Raw genomic sequence first — 14152 nt, forward strand, 5'->3', positions numbered from 1 at the left:
TTTATAGACGTTCTTATTATTACTTCCGGGTTGGATATTTTGTTTCTCTCAATACATAAACATATATATATATATATATATATATTTGGTATATGTTTGATAATCCGTTATATACGCCAGCTATTGATGCTGCTTACCGTTGAAAGATTATCAATTTCTGAGTTAAGTTTTGCAATCCACAGATCTCGTTCTGCTTTAGACCTAGCTAGTAACTTCAAAGACCTTTCTCTAGTGCCAAAGCTGTGGGATAGTTTCGTTGACTGAAACTTGTTCGCGTGTTTTAGGGGTATTGTTTCATAGTAATCACATTTGTTAGTTTCACTTTCAAATTCAATCATGGCGTCTGACTCTTCGCTAGGTATATTAATATCATCTTCCGAATCTGTAAGTTCAGAAGAACTTCCACTAAAGTTCAATTCCCTAATATTATGTTTTACTTCCTCCAGAGGGACGCTGCAGTTTATATTACGATTATCTGCTGTTGGATCGTGTAGTTTATTCAAATGATAGTTCTTTACTCTCCTTTTGTTTTTGTGCAATTTGTTTTTGGTTCCATACCATAAAGTTAATAGGCAATCATACAAAGGATCAGAACTTATAAATCCATCGCCATAAACTCTAGATAACCCTTTTTCCTTTGATAGGAAATCCAAATCAGTCTTTTCATAGCATGAAACACCAGTATTCGGGAACACATAACAACCTTTTAGGGAAATTTGAACATACTTTTTGAAGTAACTAGGAGTTTTTACTTTTCCTTTAGTTTTTGATCTGTTGAAAACCTTGTATAAGGTAAAGCTATTTAAGTTTATCACAGCAAAACACTGATGAAACTGCTTTGTATTGGTCAATCTAGCTAGTATATAGTCATTCGACAAAGTTGAGTTTACTAAATCTAATGACTCTGAGTTAGAGAAAGAACTTTTTTCAGCTTTTTGAATCAATGAGTAGCGCATAGAGTGGTTTGTACCCGGAGAACTCAACCATTGTGTGCTAAAAGTCATCTTTGCTTTTTTATCAGCCCAAAAGTGGCGTATTTTGTTTAATCTTTTTACCCATTCATTTTTTATTAAGATATTAGAAGCATTAAAACTTATTGATGACCCATCAGACATTTTTAAATCAAAGTAAGCTGTTGTATATCTTTCCTCTTCAAGAAAAGATGTTGTGTCTTTTGTTCTTTTGTTACTCGCTAAACTTATATAATGTGCTTCTTTCCTCCCGTTCATGTCATTTACTGATTGTCCCCAGATTGAATTGCAGGCCTTTTTAACTTCGTTGTTCTGTTTATCACATGAAATTGAATTTATCTCAACAACGTTGAGAAGATCTATTGAGGTGTGACCTTTCGATATCATAAAAGCACGTCTCTTGGCTTCAAATAATGCTGCACTATCGTGGATTTTGAAGGTTTGTTGGTCTATTCCTGGTTTAACCCATTCAATATAGTCCTGAGTAACCGGGTAGGGAGAATATTTAAATACTTGTGGCTCAAACATGCAAGCTTCTTCCAAAGCATCTAAGTTAACTATGTGTCCTTCTGGAGTTATAAAAGAACTTACTGAATTAGTTAGATTTGGGAAAATAGGTACAGCAGTATTGAAAGATTGAAAGAATAGCATATTCTTAATTGTGAAAGCATAAAGTAACTTAAAGTAATGCTTTCCCAAAAAATTTCTTTTTTTTCCTTTTTGATTGGATAATTTTATTAAGAACCCTTCTACTGGAGTCGGTTCCAATAAAGAGTTGTATGTCTGTAATGGCTGTGAGTTCTCCATCTCAATATTGAGATTTCCATTTTTAAGCAACGTTAAATCAAGCAACATATATTTTAGATTTTGTTGGCTCCACTCCATAAGATTGATACCTCCATAAGTTAATTTTAACGATGACCTCTCTAGCATTAGTTGTCGGAAATAATTACGTGTTTTCTCATATTTTTCGGACCTGTTAGCTACAAAATGTTTTGCAAAAGCCTTTTCCACTAAATTTATTAATTTTTCTAAGGCATCGTTTTTCAAACATTTATATCCAGTTTTGGTTAGCTCAAATTGCAACATTTTAGAGTTATTGCTATTTTCCTTGATTAACTCGATGATTACGGATTTATTGATGGAAAAAGAAATATCTAATAATGGAATAGTTATATTAACGAAACCGTCCTTCTCTATTGCTTGATCAACACTTAATAGCTTCTTAATCAAGCTGTGCCAAATAATTGCCGTTGATGTCGAGGTAAACAATAGTGTAAATAATCGTTTCTTTCCCTTTTGTTCATAGATAAAAGAAAGACTTCGACTAGCAAAATTAAACTTAAGTAGACTCATGTTGTCTTTAGAAATGGTGATGCAATAGTAAAGTTTCTCTTGTATTTTTCGAGTGACAAAGTGTTTTTTTATCTCCGAGTCATATTCTGGCACATTTTTTTGTTCAAATATTTTATCTTCTTTAATGACCTGATTATGAGAAAAGCTCTTGCTACAATGGGCCATCATTTCACTATAGTCATAGTGAAGTTTTCTTATACCTTTTCTTGTCCTTGGAAAAAGGTTATTTTTAGTTTCGTCACTATTGTCTCCGCAGGTTAATCCTAATCTACGTCTTTCCAACTTTTTATGCTTTATTTCTAACTGTGTTACTTTAGGGAAATTTAAATCAATGCCGACCCGAAGTAACACTGTATATTCTTTCCATTTTTGAATCTTCTTGGTTTCCCTATAAACCCCAGATACTACCTTAGCACCATCGAAATCAATTATTTGAACAAGCATTTTTTCACTTTCCAAGATTTGACCTGGCTTGTAACTTTGGAGGAGGGTTGTCGAGATTTTAAGGTTATCATCTTTTGTTTCATCATCATTGGCTGATTTGATAGTATGTCTACACTTAGAAGGTATTTGTAGTTTAACAGCCTTTTTCCGTTGCTCTGCAAGCATTTCTTGCATTTGTATATCATTCACATTATAACATTCAGGTTTATTTAGAGATAGTTCACTAGATAAAATAGTCATTTTCCCCCTATCATGACTTATTAGGTTAGTATTCTCTAACATATTCGTTTTTAAAAGTTGTTTTGAACTTAGAAAAAAAGGTTTCTTCAGCAGATCCTCAAAATTTTCTGCTGAATAATGGTTTTTCTTCAGGTGCTTGATCTGTTGAAGTAGGATTAACAGTTGAACATTTCTGAAAACTATTTTTTTTCTTTCGGCTTCTGCTTTCTGAAGAAATTTGATTTTAGCATGTCTTGTGCTGTAGTTTTTGGTTCCGATCCTTTTATATTTCGTAATTGAGCCATAGTTATATTTGAGGGTCTCCACTAACTTTTTCAACCTTGATCCATCTGGCTTTTCATAGTCATTACTTCCTAGGCAGAAAATATGGTATAGACTTGGATTGATGCTTTCCGAGGAACCACTTACAGCTTTTAGAGGATGGTGACTTTTTAGTTGTTGCTTTGCCATTATTTTTATATGATTAGGGACAATATCGATAAAGTTTCTTATTACTGCGTGTTGATATATCCTAGGAGATTTGAATGACAATTGTTGAAGTTCTACATTTATTTTCCCAAGGGACGAATTCCTTGTACCTTTTGACCCAAAGAGGCCGTCAGCTTTTACAAAGCAAGACTCATTTCCGTCTTTAATCACTTTGTCTTCCATTTTGTTCCTACATTCCTTTTCCGAGCCCAGCATTTGAATAAATAAAGCTGCCTTTTTTTCAAGTAGCCAGATTTCGGGGATTTTACCAAGAAATATCACTGTAGATGATTTGTTCAATTCATACACAGTACAATTTTGCAACCTTGAAGCAGTATAAGAATCACTTGGTATGCTCACAAAGGTGCTGGCATTACAACCGGAGCTGTTGTTTGAATCTATGTCATCAATCCCCATCATAGGGTCTACACTATTTGACAACTCAGAGTCCGTTGTTGCCATTGCCTTTGAATGTAGGTTTTTGTGTATTTACCTGGAAGATATTCAAGTTTGTTCCTCTTTTCTAGTTCTACGCCCCCTTCCCATCGGCTTCGTCTGTCTACTAAATTTGTATGCCACCGAGCAGTAGAATATATCACGTGCTCTATGCGCCCCGATGAAATTTTGCGCGTTTTTTTTTTTGTTTCCTCCATGGCATATTTCGGTGAAGAAAATTCGGGGATACCTTCGGCACTTAAGGAAGGCGGAAGTCTACCTTTTCTGTTGATTGACGGTTAAATTGCAATTTGCTTATTTTCACAATATTCTACATTTTCACCAACACGCTTTCCTGTCCTTGATAAGGAAAACACGACCTCTAGCTTTATTACACAGGGCGTTCTCATTAATTACTTGTTGTAACATAAGTGACTCCTGTTCCCGGATTTATTAAGGACCATTTTGAAAAACAACACATAACTCTTTACTATAAACAACATCTCGATACGTGTTATAAATAAAATTTGCACATCCGGTTGGAATATTTTCTTTGTTAAGTCGGATTTTTTGCAGTTATTGAAAGTTTGCTTTAGTTTTTGAACACAATCCAGGGCATACGCAACAGCTGACTTGGCATACTATTGGTTTGAAATGTCTGGAAAGGAAAATGGAAATCGTGATCTTTTGAGTAGCCCATTTGATGATCAGTTTGTCTTTAATCCTAGTGATTCGCTTCCTTCACCTTCTGCCGGGTACAAATCCAATTTAAACAAGAGGAACTTCTCTGGATATAGCACCAGTTCGTCGAAAGCTGGTGATTACGAAGATTTTGAAGATGCGAATTCAATTGGTGAAACACCTATGCTTGTTCAAGGTTCTTCATTCTCAAATCATAACAAGTTCGAACCTATCAACTTGAAAACATCTAACTTAGAGGACTCAAATGAGCACCTAAGATTTCAAGATGAATTAGACGATGAAGAGGATGAAAAACGTGACACATTCGGAGAACTGAACAATGATGGTTTGAAAAGAAACAAGACGACATTTCAGAGACTGAGATGGGGTACTCAAAGGAAGAAAGACGGCAGGCCTTTGAAAAGAAACAAAACAATTAGAAAAGTTATTGAACATTCTTTACCTCCTGGCATTTTCCCCCAAGCCGACGAATATGAAGACGAAATGAGATATGACAATACGAACAAAGATGAAAAAGATATTTCTCATGTTAGAAGAAATATTTATTGGAACTTGCCATTGCCTGCTACAGAGTTAGACGATGAGGGAAATCCACCACAATATGCCAGAAACAAAATCAGAACTACTAAATATACACCGATCACATTCATCCCAAAAAATCTATATTACCAGTTTGGTAATGTTGCAAACATTTATTTTTTGACGATGATTATTTTGGGTGCCTTCCAAATTTTTGGTGTTCCTAGTCCGGTTCTTTCTGCGGTTCCTTTGATTGTTATTGTTGCGATAACGGCATTTAAAGATGCATTGGAAGATTCAAGAAGGACAATATTAGACCTGGAAGTGAATAACCAAATTACCCATGTTCTTAAAGGAATGGACAATCCAAATTTCAATGGTGAAAACATCAGTTTATGGAGAAAACTAAAGAAAGCCACTACTAGGGCATTGATTTTTATAATTAGAAAAATTCGGAATCAGAAAACGATTGACCCCTTGGCTGAAGACATTACGGCAAGAAAATCATTGGATAGTATTGATTATAGAAGAAGTTTTCAGCAAGAAAGATATGAAGATGAAGTTTTTGAAAGTAGTGATGCTAACCCCTTCAGTGATCCCGTAACGAAACAAAAAGAGGAAGAATTTAACGATGGCCAAGGTTTCCCTTCTTTTGTCTCCCCTGGTTATAACCGCGATTCGATTGCGCATCCTACGTTCAAGAAAGAATACTGGAAGAATATACACGTTGGAGATATTGTCAAAATAAAAAACAACGATCCCATCCCTGTTGACATCATAATTCTATCTACCTCAGACTCTGATGGTGCTTGTTATGTCGAAACCAAAAATTTAGATGGTGAAACAAACCTAAAAATCAAAAGTGCAATGAAATGTTCACATAATGATTTAAAATCTGTTGACGAATTTGCGAAATGTAAATTCTGGCTCGAAAGTGAAGGTCCTAAGTCTAACTTATACAGCTATGAAGGTAACCTGAAGTATTACGCTGATGGTGATGAAGAACGTGGTGTTATTGCTAATGAACCTGTTACGATTAACAATGTGTTACTAAGAGGATGCAGTTTGCGGAACACCAAATGGGTTGTGGGTATTGTCGCATTTACTGGTAATGACACAAAAATTATGCTAAATGCAGGTATTACCCCAACGAAGAAATCTAGAATCGCTTCGGATTTGAATTGGTCTGTTCTAATCAACTTCTTGATTTTATTCGTTCTTTGTTTTGTTTCTGCAGTTATTAATGGTGTTTATTATAGGAGAACCACTAATTCAAGGGAATATTTTGAGTATGGAAATATGGTTGGCTCCCCAGCTGTTAATGGTGTTGTCAGTTTCTTTGTAGCCGTTATTCTTTATCAATCATTGGTTCCAATTTCATTGTACATTTCCATCGAAATCATCAAAACCGCTCAGGCATATTTTATTTATTCAGATGTCAAGATGTATTATGAAAAATTAGATCATCCGTGTGTTCCAAAATCATGGAATATATCTGATGACTTGGGTCAAATCGAGTATATTTTCAGTGACAAGACGGGTACTCTAACGCAAAATATTATGGAATTCAAAAAGTGTACGATCAACGGTGTGAATTATGGTAGAGCATACACTGAAGCTTACGCTGAAATCAGGAGAAGGCAAGGTATAAATGTGGAGGAAGAAGCTATTGCTGAGAGAAGGGGTATTGCCGCAGATAAAGCAGACATGATTGATATGTTAAGAGAGATCAGTTCAGGCTCCGTTCCTAGTACTATTGAGAAAGATTTGACATTTATTTCCAAAAAATTTGCACTTGATTTAAAGGGACATAGTGGTGAAACACAAAAGCAAGCAGCGGAGAATTTCATGTTAGCATTGGCATTGTGCCACAGTGTTCTAACGGAAAGGTCTGAAAAAGACCCCTCAAAGTTTGAGTTGAGGGCACAATCTCCCGATGAGGCAGCACTTGTGGGTACTGCTAGGGATCTTGGATTCTCATTTGTTAACAGAACCAAGAATGGAATGATTTTAAATGTACAAGGAGTGGAGAAAGAATATCAAATTCTAAGTATATTGGAATTTAATTCTACTAGAAAGAGGATGAGTGCCATAATAAAACTACCTCCTTCCACACCTGGAGGTGAGCCTAGGGCTCTCTTAATCTGTAAAGGTGCAGATTCTGTTATTTATTCTCGTTTAAGTGAAAAGAATGATAAAACTTTGCTTGAAAAAACTGCTATCCATCTAGAACAATTTGCCACAGAAGGTTTAAGAACCTTGTGTATTGCGCAAAAACAACTGACTTGGTCACAATATTTGGAATGGCAAGCACGTCATAAAGCTGCTGCTTCCTCCTTAACTAACAGAGAGGCTAAGATGGAAGAAGTTGCCTCATCTATTGAAAAAGACCTAATTTTGCTTGGTGGTACTGCTATTGAAGATAGGTTACAAGATGGTGTTCCTGAATGTATTCAGTTGCTAGGTAAAGCTGGTATTAAATTATGGGTTTTAACCGGTGACAAGGTTGAAACTGCTATTAATATTGGTTTCTCGTGTAATCTTTTGCAAAATACCATGCAGTTATTAGTCATTAAGACTGCTGGCGAAGATATTGAAAAAATTATTCCTGATAGTATGAAAGATTCAATAATGGATGATGGTAATGAGGTTGTCAGGTTTTTAATTGAAAAGTATCTTGAGGATAATTTCGACATGATTGGATCTCTAGAAGAATTAGAGAAAGAAAGAAAAGTGCATGCGCCTCCTAGTGGTAATTATGGTGTTATTATTGACGGTGATGCATTGAAAATTGCATTGAGTGATTCATTGAAAATCAAATTTTTGCTTCTTTGTAAACAATGTAAAGCCGTTCTCTGCTGTAGAGTATCTCCTGCTCAAAAGGCTTCAGTGGTCAAGTTGGTCAAGGAAAACTTAGATGTTATGACTTTGGCTATTGGTGATGGTTCCAATGATGTTGCAATGATCCAAGCTGCGAATGTAGGAGTTGGCATTGCTGGAGAAGAAGGTACACAGGCAGTTATGTCTTCTGATTATGCGATTGGTCAATTTAGGTTTTTAGCACGTCTTGTATTAGTTCATGGAAGATGGTCGTACAAGAGGTTGGCTGAAATGATTCCATGTTTCTTTTACAAGAACGTTATTTTTACGTTGGCGTTGTTTTGGTATGGTATTTATGACAATTTTGATGGAACTTACTTGTTTGAATATACCTATTTGATGTTCTATAACTTGGCCTTCACCTCCCTTCCTGTGATCTTATTAGGTATTTTTGATCAAGATGTTGATGACTATATATCCTTGTTAGTTCCACAGCTTTACAAGGTGGGTATCTTGAGATCTGAATGGACAGTTGAGAAGTTTTATTGGTACATGGTTGATGGATTTTATCAGTCAATTATTTCATTCTTTTATCCTTATTTCTTGTACTACAAGAGTGGGGTTATAGGCAAGATTGGTTTGACTCTAGATCATAGGTTTTACATGGGTGTATTGGTTGCTACAATTTGTATTGTTTCATGTAACTCATACGTGATGCTAAGACAGTATAGGTGGGATTGGTTAACATGTTTGATCAATTTCCTCTCCAACATGATTCTATTTGCATGGACAGGAATTTGGTCTTCTGTTGTTGGTTCCGGTGAGTTCTTCAAAGTTGCTGCACGTCTTTATGGTGCACCATCGTTTTGGGCTTGTTTTTTCATTGGTTTTTTGATGTGTATGTTACCACGTTTTTGCTGGGACTTTGCATGCTCAGTCCTGTATCCTAGTGACATTGAGATTATACGTGAATGTGTCCAAAATGGAGACTTCAAGCAGTATCCAAAAGATTATGATCCAACTGACCCAAACAGGCCGGCAATATCTAAGTATACACAAGAGCATACCCTTGAAGCGCATGTTTCACCAATTGATTTTCCTGCTCCTAACCCATCATATAGAGAAACCATCAATGGTACAGGTGGTAGTCGTAAAGGTGCTTTCAAGCGGATTTTCAGCGGAAATAATAAATTCTCTCCTTCGATCCCTAACACTGCATCTCTGGAATCGTTGGAAACTGAAGAAATAGAGATGGATTTCCAGAGAGGACGTATCAACGAAGATGGTACAATAACCAGTCCAAGCTTATCGGTTAAAAACAGACATCCACTTGATCATCTCGAAGAAACTAGACAAAGCATGGAGAGAGATCGTCCGGATGATGCTGAAAATAGGAACTTAAGTTTTGAAGGACCAAGACCAAGCATTGATCTTCCTGAACTTACGAACGCAAGAACTTTATTAAGCAATCTATCGAAATGATTTACGTATTATTATTTTTTATTCTCGATCACGTTAAGAATTCGTCATGAGTCCATGTATATTTATTTACTACAGAAACTTTTCTTATGTAAAAATCTTGTTTTATTTTTGATCTAAGTATTTTTCTTTGTACATTCTAAAAACTTAAAAAGAAGTAGGAAATAATTTTTGTTTAGCATTGAGCCAAAATCCTCTATCGTATATGTTTTTCAAGTCGTCCCATCCTTTAACAGGTTCTAGGCTACCACCGATGTTACTATTGAATGAAGATCTATCGGATAAAGCCATAAATTTCCCTTGTCCTCCGGGTAACCTCTCTGTTAGTATCAAGTACACTTTTGCTGATCCATCTTCAGGATCAAATTGGTAAACGAGATCATGGTTTATTAGCTCATTAATATAATTCCATTTTCCTATTTCATTGGTGGTTACTCCCAGGTATATTGACCATGTCGTTTCGACTAGAAAATATCCAATTAAGGGAAATAAAAGTAAACAAAGAAGTAACAATATACCTGTAATTTCATTGCCAACAGTAGTTTGCTTTATCAACCTCCAATATTTTTTTGGCGTGGAGGCTTTATTGATATTTTCCGGTATGTTTCCTGACTTTAGGTATACTTGTAGACTGTAGAAAGATAAATAGCCACCATAAACAAAAATGATGCAGATCGAACACAAAAAGAGGAAAAACCAGCGGAAAGTATAGTATCCAACATCATTATTAAGCCATATACAGTGATGATCAAACATCAATACGCATCTATCACAGCTAGAGCAGTGTTTACTTCTTGGTGGTTTTTTGATTTTGCAAGTTGAACATACGATCTCTGGTGGAAAGAGAATCCCATCGTTGGGGAACTCAGCCTGTAGTTGTGAAGTATTAAAATTGCATTCCCTCTTTGGACCAATAACACCTGGGTCTGAAAAAACTGCTAGTAAAAATGTGACGTAGTTAATTATGATTAATGGAATAATAACAAACCAATATCTCAGTCCCCAATTAGTTGGAGATTGCAGTGTTTCCTCATATTTGATGATCTGAGTGTAGGTGTAGTCAAAAAATAACTTCAGACATTTGGTAAAAATAATCAAATATAATATTGGTACTGTCCATCCAAATAACCACTTTAGACGAAGCTTACCTTTTTGGGATGTTAAACTCGAATTTAGATATGTATTATCAAACTGTTGCAATTTATTGGTTATGAATTTGAAGAAATTCTCAACCAAAATATGGTGGAGCTTATTTAGTATAGTATCTCTATAATTTGGTAGATCTCCAAACAAAAGTATAACTATAATAAATAGCAATGCACATATGCCTATAAATAATAGGTAAAAGGAACACATTCCCATAGCATCGTAGGAGTTTATTGTGTATGTGTTTGAATGGAGACAGCTCTTCCATTGACTCATGAAAACCATTTCTATCTCTAAATCAAAAATGATAAACCAGAAAAAGTAAAAATGACAGCTGTGGGGTTCGAACCCACGCCTCCGAAGAGACCAGGACCTTAACCTGACGCCTTAGACCACTCGGCCAAGCTGCCAGTTACTTGGAATGAATAAATTTATTTATTCTGTTACGCTACTTTTTCACAGACATTTTATATTTATTGAAAGCTTTATGAAATAAAGAATCAAAAAACTAAAAATGTTAATAGTTATAGCATTTAAAAAAAGTTCAGCAAAATCTTAGTTAACAAAAGTTTAGATTGAGAAGTCTATTTTTTTAAAATTCATCTGGATAAGACATTAGTTTCTTCTTTTTTGGGTATAAAATTCTTTATATTGAGACTGGTAATCTTAGTATTAAACAGGCAAACTACAAAAGATTTGTTTGGTCTTAATGAGACGAAACAAATTTATTTAGGCAAAATATCAATTTTAGAAATTGACGATCTCATATTTCATGTTTTTATGTTTAACTTTATCATTCTTTAAAAATGCACTCACATATGTGAATCTAGCATAGTACACACTTGTAATTCCAAAAACTTTTAGATTGCTCTCTTTTCTTTAATTTTTGTGTACTGTACTAGATTGGTTCTTTTAACAGCTATCCAAGTTATAATTAACTTTTAGAATGGTTGTTCACAATGAAATTAATGCGTGTCAATAGTAGGAATATCGTTGAAGTGTGTGCTACAAGAAGCAATAACTTACAGGTTGGTAATATAAATAAATATCTATATGAGCAAAGATATCATACCACTCTTAACATCTGGGTTCTGGAAAAGCGTTTCCACTAAACCTGTTTCTAACACCTTACTTCCTAACGGTTTGGGTATACACTTTTATAGATCAGTACACACATAGGTATTTATGTCTACTGCAAAAGATAATGCTTTAATTAGAATGAAAGAACATCTCACAAGTTTCTCGGCATAGCCGACTACCAATACCTTAACCTAATACTAAAAATTGTCTCTTCAATTTTATAAGTATTCATATCACTAGGTATTTTAAAATCATTATTTCAAGGAAGCTAAATAGAAATGCCTTTACTAATACCCTACATACAGCGTTAGATGGCTGCTCAGGGTTATCAAAAATATTCACATCTAGTTTGCAAGTTGAAATCTAGCAGTTAATTACCCAAAACTACTGCAACCAGGACTTACTCCCTGTAAATAGCTGGCTTTCAAAAGAGAGATGAGCCAACTATTTTATAGTAGACAATATCTTTATGTATTGTTCCTTTGAAAATTTGCTGTCTAGCGGTCATATTCGATGAGAAGAAAATAAAGGCCAAAACTGGTAAATATAAGAAGTCGTTATATTGGTTTTTTTTGTTTTTATTATAATCGTAAATCTGACAATAAGGAGTAGATGGAGGCTGATCATATCGTTATACAATGTTGCACCGTTAAATCTGTTTTTTTGTTTGAAAATTCAGAATAAATGAAGCACATTTGTTGACGTAGTTATAGTTTTGGCATGCCATATTGGGAGCAATTATGAATCACAAATTATTAACCTTTATCAACGTTAACTGGTTTAAATAATATCCCAGTGGAATATAAATAGATCAGAGAGATAAAACTGTTTAACAGTTACTTTTTGTTATTACTAATCTGATAGATCAGGATTATTGCGAAATCAATAATCATGAGAGAGGTACTTCACATTTTTTTCAATTTAACTTTTTACGTTTTTTCAAAAGTGTTATTATTCCACTAAGAATAGTATCTTTCATTAGAGCTTCTATAAAAGAATGCTGAATAAGGTTATTCAATAAATATAATGTAGAAGTTTTCAGATAAAAGTTGCATATGTGAGGAACTAGTTCGTCGGCAGTTAATAATACAGGTGTTGTAAAATCTATTCACAAATATATGCGTTTTTTTAATAATGACAATGCTTGTTATGGCAGACACTTTTTACGCTTAAATTCAAACGATAAATAGATGTAACAGATTAATAGTATATATATAACGCAATGTGCGTGATCCTAACTGCATATGCGTCTGTTTAATTATTCGTTTTCAGATTCTTTTAGCTCATCAAGTTTCAATGACATAAAACTCTGCAATTACAAGCGTCATTTGTATGAGCATACAAGGCTAAATGTTCGTCTGGATTAGTTGTCGTCACTTAAAGCAGCAAAAGATATATAGGAGTGTTCAAAAGTGAAAAATAAACAAATAGATAATGCCTTGAGGAAGGTATATAATTACTGTTATACCCGCAGCAAACATGCGTATCTATGAGATAATACAGCAACCATCACTGCCGCTGTCTGTAGTTGCTGATTTCTGCGGAGCTTGTTGACTTTTAGGGATTGCTTCTGTTTGTGGTTTAGGTTGTGTAGGATTATTATTTTGAGGAGCTTGTGGTGTAAACGAACGGTCTTTAGTCAAGAGTTGTTGAGACCGCTGAGTTTGCAGGGGTTGTTGAAAATCAGTAATCTTCTCATTTTGTTCTTCCTGTTCAGAATTTTGTTGCTGCATGACTTCCTTTCTGATGATCTGTCTCACAACGTCAACGAATGCGTCGTCGACGTTCATCCTATACATTGCACTGGTCTCGTAAAATGGTACCTTGTTCCATTGCTTGGACACTTCAATACCATCTTCCGGTTCCAATTCTCTTTCTTCAGTTAAGTCACACTTGTTACCAACTAAGACCATTGGCACGTTACTTGTACCCTTGATACGCGTGATCTGTTCTCTAATGGTCAATAACTCTTCTAATGATTTCTTATCAGCCACAGAATATACCAAGATGAAGCCTTGGCCGTTCTTAATATACAACTCTCTCATAGCAGTAAACTGCGCAACTCCTGCAGTATCTAGGATTTCAAGATTACATGCACGTCCGTCAACTTCAATTTCTTTGGAATAAGAGTCTTCAATAGTCGGATCATAGGTATCTATGTAGACTCCTTGAACAAATTGAACAGTAAGGCATGATTTACCAACACCTCCGGCACCTAAAACAACCAATTTGTAGTCTGCATTATGTAAATAAAATCATCAGAACGTTAGTATCAGGATGTATCGGGCAATTTTTTAATAGGGAAAACAACCTTATTAATGTTCTAGAATTAAGCTAAAGCTATTATAATGGATCACATACCTCTCATCTATGTTGGTGGTTGATTTGTATATATTGATGGCATAATAAAAGTCCTACTAAGCGGTCACTGTATTGAAATCCACGAGCGAAGCGTTTTAAGCTTCACGTAAACAAAAAAAAACTGGTATGAC

General features: G+C 34.9%; 4 protein-coding genes and 1 non-coding gene across 5 annotated transcripts; 1 reads left to right on the plus strand and 4 right to left on the minus strand.

The window, feature by feature from the left end:
* Positions 1–107: 107 nt before the first annotated feature.
* C5L36_0A11290 (uncharacterized protein) lies at positions 108–3941 on the minus strand (the record flags this gene model as incomplete). Its single annotated transcript, XM_029464164.1, has 1 exon — positions 108–3941. The coding sequence occupies one exon, from the start codon at positions 3939–3941 to the stop codon at positions 108–110; it is 3834 nt and encodes a 1277-aa protein (XP_029320024.1).
* A 627-nt stretch (positions 3942–4568) lies between these two features.
* Positions 4569–9437, plus strand: C5L36_0A11300 (uncharacterized protein; the record flags this gene model as incomplete). Its single annotated transcript, XM_029464165.1, has 1 exon — positions 4569–9437. The coding sequence occupies one exon, from the start codon at positions 4569–4571 to the stop codon at positions 9435–9437; it is 4869 nt and encodes a 1622-aa protein (XP_029320025.1).
* Positions 9438–9581: 144 nt separating this feature from the next.
* On the minus strand, positions 9582–10865 carry C5L36_0A11310 (uncharacterized protein; the record flags this gene model as incomplete). Its single annotated transcript, XM_029464166.1, has 1 exon — positions 9582–10865. The coding sequence occupies one exon, from the start codon at positions 10863–10865 to the stop codon at positions 9582–9584; it is 1284 nt and encodes a 427-aa protein (XP_029320026.1).
* Positions 10866–10908: 43 nt separating this feature from the next.
* Positions 10909–10990, minus strand: C5L36_0Atrna7L. Its single transcript has one exon. It is a non-coding gene; the product is annotated as a tRNA-Leu (tRNA).
* A 2157-nt stretch (positions 10991–13147) lies between these two features.
* On the minus strand, positions 13148–13705 carry C5L36_0A11320 (uncharacterized protein; the record flags this gene model as incomplete). Its single annotated transcript, XM_029464167.1, has 1 exon — positions 13148–13705. The coding sequence occupies one exon, from the start codon at positions 13703–13705 to the stop codon at positions 13148–13150; it is 558 nt and encodes a 185-aa protein (XP_029320027.1).
* Between the last annotated feature and the right edge of the window lie 447 nt (positions 13706–14152).

The sequence above is a fragment of the Pichia kudriavzevii genome, chromosome 1 (assembly GCF_003054445.1).
Source record: "Pichia kudriavzevii chromosome 1, complete sequence".
Classification (NCBI taxonomy): domain Eukaryota; kingdom Fungi; phylum Ascomycota; class Pichiomycetes; order Pichiales; family Pichiaceae; genus Pichia; species Pichia kudriavzevii.